This window comes from Balaenoptera acutorostrata, chromosome 3 (assembly GCF_949987535.1).
Source record: "Balaenoptera acutorostrata chromosome 3, mBalAcu1.1, whole genome shotgun sequence".
NCBI lineage: Eukaryota > Metazoa > Chordata > Mammalia > Artiodactyla > Balaenopteridae > Balaenoptera > Balaenoptera acutorostrata.
The window spans coordinates 103597112-103606534 of NC_080066.1; the positions used below are offsets into that span (position 1 = coordinate 103597112).

Consider the following 9423-nt stretch of genomic DNA (forward strand, 5'->3'; position numbering starts at 1 on the left):
CAGTTGGAAAATTCCATTTTCAGCAGCACATTGTCAGCTATGGTTCCCTTTTTCTAAGAAGTTCAGCCATTACCCTCAGCCTTGCTATTTAAAGTATGGCTCATGAATCAGCAGCATTGAGAGGTTTTGAGAAATGTGGAATTGCAAGCCCTGCCCTTCTGCAATTTAACAAGATCCTCCAGGTAATCATGAGCATTTTGAGAAGCACTGAGCCTGGTCAGCCTTCAGTTCTAACGTGCTCTGAGCTGATGCCAACACTGCCCCTCTATCAACCGCACCTTGAGTAGCAAGGATCTAGCGAAGGCACTGGCTTTCCACCCTGGCTGCAAGTGAGAATCACCTGAGGAATTTCAAAACAACATGAGCCTGAGTCTCTCCTACATTGATTCGGAATTAACAGGTCTGGGGTGGGGTCCAGACATTAGTATTTTTCAAAAGCTCCCAGATGATTCTAACAAGTGGCCAGTGGTGAGATCCACTTACCTAGACTAACTCTTCATTTTATAATAATTAAAACCCCAAACTGCCATTAGTTTTCAATTAGCAATAATCGCGCCTCGGATAAACCTCATTGGCTACGATACTGCCACTGCGCAAAGCTCAAACTGCCATTAGAATAGGACTTGGTGGTTTCCCTACATTATCTCACTTGGGAGTCCTCAAAACAACTCTGTAAGGTAGATACAGCAGATATTGTTATACCTGTTTAACAGATAAGAAAATTAGCTGAGAGCTGCTTCCACTACACTAACTTAGGGTGCAGCTAAATAACTGCTATTTCCCTGGTTGAGAATAGCGGAAAGTTGAGGTCTAAAATTAATACAACATCCAGTGTTTTCCACTGTGAGTCTATAGGAAAAGCCTGAACTCATCTTAAAGGATAAATCACCGATGCCAATCTCTTAATTTTATATGTGAGGAAACTGAGGCCCAGAGATTTGTCTCAAACCACAAATTTTAGCTGAAATGAGAACTCAGATCTCCACACTCCTAGTTCAGTATGTTTCCCACTGAATTGCATTTCCCAAGCGTGATCCATCTTGTGGGATTCCACAAGATACTAACAGATGCTCCACTGAAAAAGGTTAGATATGCTAAGCCACATCTGGGTTAAAACAAATTCAATAGTGTCCTTGACCTCAGGACTTCTCGGCCTTCACTGGGCTCATGTGTCCTCCAAGTCTCTGAGAGCTTTATATAATATATGGCATTTCCACAACTTATTTGACTATGGAACCACTTTTTTTCAGTCAAGAATCTTGAAATAGTCCTATTCAAATAAGCAGACCTTGAGGAGGACTGTAGGCTACTCTGCTTGAGGGGCTGGAAACAAGGTTATGCCCTCAGAATTAGGGCACCAACTATAATAACTAAAGGGAAAAGTATCATTAGCACCACGAAGCATCTAAAACAGTCAGCTCAAGGCTGCAAAAGTATGGCCTCATCATTTTATTCCACCTTGTCCCTTAATAGACCATGCCTCAGACCCATTCCCCCAATAGGAAGAGTCATTGTGATGTCCTTCTTGATGGTTTGCTACTCTGTAATGAGCAAATCCCTGTGTCAGGCACTAGGCAAAGCACTTACCCGGATAATCTTGTTTAATCTTTAACACAATCCTATGAGGTAAGGACTCTTAGTATCCCTACTTTAAAGTTTAAAAATCTGAGAATTAAAACAGGTTAAGTAGCATGTCCAAAGTCATACAATAAGTAATGGAACTAGGTTTTGAACCTGAAGATGCCCAATGTCAGATTCAGTTATGTGATTATGACATGATGTTGCCACTATAAATGATCTTCTTTTCCATTTATCAGAGTGTATTCTATTTATCAGAGAGAGACAGAGACAGAGAGATAGAGACAGAGAGAGAGCTTTTTGAGAAATTTTTAAGGATTGTGAGGGCTAACAAGTCTGCAATGTGCAGTGCAGGCCAGCAGGCTGGAAATCCCAGCAGGAGTTAATGCTGTAGTCTTGAGTCTGAAGGCAATCTGGAGGCAGAATTCCTTCTTCTGGGGACCTCAGTCCTTTCCCTTAAGGATTTCAACCGATTGGATGAGTCCCACCCACGTTATGGAGGATAATCTGCTTTACCCAAAGTCTACTGATTGAAATGTTAGTCACATCTACAAAATGCCTTCACAGCAACACCTAGACTCAAGTGTTAGACCAACAGCTGGGTACTGTAGCCTGGCCAAGTTGACACTTAAAATTAACCATCACACTATGTAATAAACAAAAATAAAAAAACGTAGGTATCTTAGATTGCATAGTCCAATTTCCTTATTTTGCAAGTGAGAAAACAGATCAGAAAGGATAAGCCCCCAGTGATACACATGCGTTCACAGGAGAACATGCACACCCACATATGCAGAACCTTTCATAAGTTGCTCACTACCTTCTAATACAATTAAGTAGAAAAATTAAATCCCTCCAAAACACTATTTATTTTTACTTTGAAGACTTGATTAGAAAAATTCAGCTAACAGTCCATTTTATTACTTCTCTCCAGGCTAATGCTCCCACACGCTGGATGTGGGGACTACTTTCAGAGCAGATGGGGAGTCTGGAAATAGCTGACACTTTTCTCCCCAAAAGCAGACTTACTCTCAAGTCCATTCCTGTCCCTCCTACCCACCCCCTCAACCTCTCCAGTCTCACCTGTCACTTCTCAGGCTTCCTCCAACTTTATGCCTCCTCTTGCCTCTGGGCTTGCAAACAAGCTCTCCTGTCTGCGGCACTCTTTCCTCAACCCCCTACAAGCTCTCCCGTCTGCGGCACCCTTTCCTCAACCCCCTACCCCTCCACACACACAAACCCCTTTTGCCTGGCTAAAGCCCAGTCATGCTTAGGTCTCAGCTGAAACATCTTTTCCTCAGGTAATGCCCCTGCCCCTACCAGACTGGGTTAGATGTCCTTCCCATGCGCCCCTATGGCATGCAGTACCAGCCCCTGATATTTACTGTTTATTTATCTATATCCCCACTAATGGTATCCCTAGCATGGTATCCCCAGTGTTAGAGTGTATCACATGAAAGACATTCAATAAATATTTATTGGGGGAAGGAAGAAAAGGAGGAATGAAGGAAAAAGGAAGGAATTTCTTTTTTTTTTTTTTTTTTTTAATGAGGATCTTGAATCAGATGCGTATGTTTGATTGATTGATTGATTTTGGCTGTGTTGGGTCTTCGTTTCTGTGCGAGGGCTTTCTCCAGTTGTGGCAAGCGGGGGCCACTCTTCATCGCGCTGCGCGGGCCTCTCTCGTTGCGGAGCACAGGCTCCAGACGCGCAGGCTCAGCAGTTGTGGCTCACGGGCCCAGCCGCTCTGCGGCATGTGGGATCTTCCCAGGCCAGGGCTCGAACCCGTGTCCCCTGCATTAGCAGGCAGATTCTCAACCACTGCGCCACCAGGGAAGCCCCAGGAAGGAATTTCTTTAGGGCCTATCTTGCACTGCATGACTGAGATCTGACTATTAGAAACAGTCTGTGATGAAATTTGCCCAGGGAACTGCAGGGTGTAGAGCAAATTTGGTCTTTTCAGGTGCTAGGGAGTCTCTGCCAAGTGACCTGGCATCCTGGGGTTTTGTTTTGCCGTCATTTGGACATTGATGTCACCAGGGAGTTATCGGTGTAAGGTAACAGGAAGCTGAACCAGGGTGGTAGCAGCAGGAATGGAAAGGGACCCATAAAGGGATGTTTCACGGCTAATTTGGACTGCATTCGTTGGGATGTGAAGGAGAAGGGTGCAAGATCAGGAAGCTGGGAGAATCTGATTTCTGGTACAAGACAATATCATCAATTTAATTCCACACTGAATTGGAGATATTAGGAAAGCATCTAAAAATACAGCTGAAAATATAAAACAAAGCCAAGAAGATCTACAGTCCTTCACAAATTATTTATATCAATTACTGTGATCAAAGAAGTGTCAAAACTGGCCAGTAGGCAGAACCGGTATTGCCTATATGATGTGCTTTGAGGGTCATCAAAAAGACTCTTCTCCTTCACGATCTATCATCATGTCAAGGTACCTGAAATGTAATTAAAATGGTACTTTTCATATATCATCACATATAATTTGTATGCACATATTATATCTCTGGAAGGAAAGATAAGTCATGGTAACAGTGGTTACCTCTGGAAAAGGGGGATTAGGAGATTGGAGGTCAGAGGTGGGAGGGAAACCTATCTTTTACCATTTACACTTTTGTACCCACTGAAGCTTTTTATCATGTACATAGATCTTTAATGTAGAAAAGAAAATTTTTTATTTTATTTTTAAAAGTTGGAATTTGTCAATGGGCAGTTGGTTAAATAAATTATAGTACATCCATTAAGTGGGATAATGTACAGTCATTAAAATGAAAAAAAAAACGGGGCTTCCCTCGTGGCGCAGTGGTTAAGAATCTGCCTGCCAATGCAGGGGACACGGGTTTGAGCCCTGGTCTGGGAAGATCCCACATGCCACGGAGCGACTAAGCCCGTAAGCCACAACTACTGAGCCTGCGCGTTTGGACCTGTGCTCCGCAATGGGAGAGGCTGCGACAGTGAGAGGCCCGCGCACCGCGATGAAGAGTGGCCCCTGCTCACCGCAACGGGAGAAAGCCCTCGCACAGAAATGAAGACCCAACACAGCCAAAAAGAAATTAATTAATTAATTAATTTTAAAAGAAATGAAGAAAAGATAGCTTTGATCCAAAAGATGTACTGATCCAAAGATGTCCATGATGATTTGTTAAGTAAAAAACAAAATTTAGAGTGTAAACATTAAAAATCCACCCATTAAAACAAAATGTGTTTAAATATTTGGTAGCATGTATATGCATAGGGAAAAGCTGTCAAAATACACCTGTTAGCATTGATAACCCTGGCAAGATGGAATTAGAAGAAACTTTCGCTTTCGAAGTTATATATTTTGACATTGCTTGAACTTTTACAAGGAGCATATTACTTTATAATCAGAAAAAAAGATAATTTAAAACATTTGTGACAATGCAAATAGCCCAAAAATGGAGGGAGGGTCATCATCTTCAGTAGCTGGGGCAACTTTTAAACCCTCTAGATGAAAACTAGGTACTCATGGGTAGTGTGTGCATTAAGTCAGGGAGAAGTGGTGTAATACAGCCTTGGCTCACAACAGTGCCTCAATAATATTTAATAACTGAATTTATAATTAAACTCAATAAAGTTGGACTATAAAGTAGATACAACTTGTCTTTTTCCCAAGTGAATGACAAAATAGGTACTTATCACCAGGAGCTTAAAAAACAGAGGGTCTGACCTCAAGGCCATAGTCTAAGATAACTTAGCATCACCTGTTTTCCCCTCTTCACTGCTTTCCAACAATCTGATTCTTTTCTTTTTGTTTGCCCTTGTCATGTTCCCAGCCCTTTTTGTAAAATTGCCCATTAGAACCACAAGAGGGCAGCAGCCTCATGTACAAGAAAGGCTCTCAGGCATTGGTAATCATAAAAAGCAAAGGGAGGAGATGCCTTTATAAAAAGTGTTATCAAAACTTTAGAGATTTCAACATCTTGCTCTGAATAGGTGTGGGACCACATTTAATGTTCTGTTAGAAATTATAAACAATGAGTGGGAAAGAAATTCATGCTGGTGAGTGGAGCTAATGTATTTCCCTCTCTTCCAGAAACTGGCCAGAAGAAGTGAGACCGAAAAGAGAACAGTCTAGAACCTAAGACTTACTCCTAATGTAGACTCTTGCACCAGGATGGAAGGGGGATCTTACCACAATGCTACTACCGTCAATGGCACCCTAGTGACTCACGAGCCTTTGGAACGTCACAGGTTGTGGGAAGTCATCACCATCGCAGCTGTGACAGCCGTGGTGAGCTTGATCACCATCGTGGGCAACGTCTTAGTCATGATCTCTTTCAAAGTCAACAGTCAGCTGAAGACAGTTAACAACTATTACCTGCTCAGCTTAGCCTGTGCAGATCTCATCATTGGGATCTTCTCCATGAACCTCTACACTACCTACATCCTCATGGGACACTGGGCTCTCGGGAGTCTGGCTTGTGACCTTTGGCTTGCACTGGACTACGTGGCCAGCAATGCTTCTGTCATGAACCTTCTGGTGATCAGTTTTGACCGATACTTTTCTATCACAAGACCCCTGACGTATCGGGCCAAGCGTACCCCAAAGAGGGCTGGCATCATGATTGGCTTGGCCTGGCTGATCTCCTTCATCCTCTGGGCCCCAGCGATCCTCTGCTGGCAGTACTTGGTTGGGGAGCGGACGGTCCCACCAGACGAGTGCCAGATCCAGTTCCTCTCAGAGCCCACCATCACTTTTGGCACTGCCATCGCTGCATTCTACATCCCTGTTTCTGTCATGACAATCCTCTACTGCCGAATCTACCGGGAAACAGAGAAGCGAACCAAGGACCTGGCCGACCTCCAGGGCTCTGACTGCGTGGCTGAAACTGAGAAGAGAAAGCCAGCTCAGGAGGCTCTGCTCACGTCCTGCTTTAGCTGCCCCCAGCCCACACTGGCCCAGAGGGAAAGGAACCAAGCCTCCTGGTCATCCTCCTGCAGGAGCACCTCCGTCACTGGGAAGCCATCCCGAGCCACTGGCCCGAGCACTGAGTGGGGCAAAGCCGAGCAGCTAACCACCTGCAGCAGCTACCCCTCCTCAGAAGATGAGGACAAGCCCACCACTGACCCTGTCTTTCAAGTGGTCTACAAGAGTCAGGCCAAGGAAAGCCCAAGGGAAGAATTCAGTGCTGAAGAGACCAAGGAAACTTTTGTGAACGCTCAAACTGAAAAAAATGACTATGACACCCAGAAATACTTCCTGTCTCCAGCTGCTGCTCATCGACCCAAGAGTCAGAAGTGCATGGCCTATAAGTTCCGATTGGTGGTGAAAGCTGATGGGACCCAGGATACCAACAACGGCTGTCGCAAGGTGAAAATCATGCCCTGCTCCTTCCCGGTGTCCAAGGACCCTTCGACGAAAGGCCTTGATCCCAACCTCAGCCATCAGATGACCAAACGAAAGAGGATGGTCCTCGTCAAAGAGAGGAAAGCAGCCCAGACCCTGAGTGCAATTCTCCTGGCTTTCATCATCACGTGGACTCCTTACAACATCATGGTCCTGGTTTCTACCTTCTGCGACAAGTGTGTCCCAGTCACCCTGTGGCACTTGGGCTACTGGCTGTGCTACGTCAATAGCACTGTCAACCCCATTTGCTATGCCCTCTGCAACAGAACCTTCAGGAAGACCTTTAAGATGCTGCTTCTCTGCCGATGGAAAAAGAAAAAAGTGGAAGAGAAATTGTACTGGCAGGGGAACAGCAAGCTCCCCTGAAAAGTAACGACTCCCCTCAAAAGTATGACCGTGGTCAAGGTCCTCTGAGGATGGGTGAACTGATTCTGGTTTACTTTTCAAAAAGACCTTTTGAGTCCCTGAGGACATGGAAAGCCTCGAGGTCCGTCGCCAAAAGGAAAGAGTCACAGCTGCCACAGTTGCTGCCAAATTGAATGATTCTTATCCATGACCAGGGTCGCCTGATGCTGCTGGAGTGTTTGCCACCAAAGAGACAGACTCATGACCCTTCACAGAAGGAGGGGCACTTGGTCACAGTGAACAACAACTGAGGGAGCTCCTGTCCAACCTTCTGTGGGCAACGGCAGGACCGGTGGAAACCTGTCACAGAGTTTCGTACAGTATGTATGTGTCTCTGAAGTTGTCTCATTTCAGTGAGAACCAGGAGAATGTAAGTCATTGTCACCTGTTAACAAGAGTGTGAGATTCAACTGGCTTCTAAGATTCTATTTCTTTATAAACTGATCAGTATTTATTATGCAGCTATTATGTGTTCTGTACTGTGGTATGTTTTCCTGTCCCTACATCTGAGCAAAGCTCTTGCTCTTCCTTTTCACAACTGATGCCAATTCCTGGTACCCACTGAGGCCAGGCCAGTCCCCACAGAACCACCCTTCCTCTCAGAGACCTGGGTCTGAAAGGACACTGGAACCTGATCACACCCAGTCCTACAGAGAAGCCTCTATTCTGCTAATAAAGGTGATCAGGTCTCCACAGTCAGTTATTTTGTTTTTACCAGTGGGGATTTTTTTCCTTTTATGTAAACAAATATTATGTATTGTAGTTTGTGCCCTTTGAACCCATTTATTTATGCTCTGTCCTTAGGAAGACTAATTGTATGACAGCTCTTCACTGGGTAAAGACCTTCTCCAGTCTGTTTAATCATGGTTCTCTTAAATTATTCTCAGAGGTCTTACTTTCTAATCTCTTCACAAGGCAAACCTGAGGCAAAATGTGCAAAACAAATTTGGTTTCACTCCATGCTTTTGAACTTCTTCCAGGCCCTTTTGCAGGCCCTCATCCAGACCCCCAATTCATACCCAGGCACAAGCAGGTCACTGTGCTGTCTCCAGCCAGAAGTGCTATTTAGAGGGACAGCAGGGGAAAGGCTCTTTTAAAAAAAAATAGGTCCTCCAAATCATGGCTCAGAAATGACTTACTGGACTTCCCTGGTGGCGCAGTGGTTAAGAATCCGCCTGCCAATGCAGGGGACACGGGTTCAAGCCCTGGTCCGGGAAGATCCCACATGCCGCGGAGCAACTAAGCCCGTGCACCACAACTACGGAGCCTGTGCTCTAGAGTCCGCAAGCCACAACTACTGAGCCCACGTGCCACAACTACTGAGCCCGTGCGCCTAGAGCCCGTGCTCTGCAACAAGAGAAACCACCACAATGAGAAGCCCACGCACCTCAATGAAGAGTAGCCCCAGCTCACCGCAACTAGAGAAAGCCTGCGTGCAGCAACGAAGACCCAACACAGCCATAAATAAATAAATAAATTTATTAAAGAAAAAAAAAGAAATGACTGACTTAGTCATTCCTCTCCAAATTCACAAAAATGAGAAGCCCAGAAAAATACAGTTGAGGTCCAGTAATGCTGGCTATGGTCATTAAAAATGACCATGTTTTCTTTAAAAACAAAATGTAGGCCACAATAATGTATAAAAATAAAAGTTATCAACATACATTTAAATATCAGGATTATCCAAAAACCAAATTTTAATTGAAATCTCTGTGTATATAAACAAACCAAATCTAAGAGGTTTCTTTGATAATTCTGAAAATAAACCAATGTGCAAGAAATCAAAACAATACAATAATGCATAAAATTAATGAACAGTCCACAAAGAAAGCAGCAGTATAGCATACAACAAGGATTTTAAAGATGAAACACTCCTGTCAGACAGAAACTCATTATTTAACCTGTTGATTACATCTGCAGTTGTATATAAAAATCTCTGGACTTCTTTTCACCTAATGTGGGCTAGTTCTTTTTCAGCCTCGTTTGCTAAGGGGATGTAAAAATAGCTGGTTTAGTTGTCCTGGGAATTCGGTATGTACTTGAGTATAGGAGAGTTT

The 9423-nt window shown here is 44.1% G+C and overlaps 1 protein-coding gene and 1 pseudogene across 1 annotated transcript; one reads left to right on the forward strand and one right to left on the reverse strand.

Moving 5' to 3' along the window:
* Window positions 1-416: 416 nt before the first annotated feature.
* LOC114237756 (U4 spliceosomal RNA) lies at window positions 417-601 on the reverse strand (annotated as a pseudogene).
* A 5127-nt stretch (window positions 602-5728) lies between these two features.
* On the forward strand, window positions 5729-7327 carry CHRM5 (cholinergic receptor muscarinic 5). Its single transcript, XM_007180453.1, has one exon. It carries the CDS (start codon window positions 5729-5731, stop codon window positions 7325-7327), a length of 1599 nt encoding a protein of 532 aa, XP_007180515.1.
* The last annotated feature ends 2096 nt before the right edge of the window (window positions 7328-9423 follow it).

What these genes read in the sequence shown, in the direction of transcription:
- CHRM5 (XM_007180453.1), top strand. Translation starts at nt 5,729, where the DNA reads ATGGAAGGGGGATCTTACCACAATGCTACTACCGTCAATGGCACCCTA.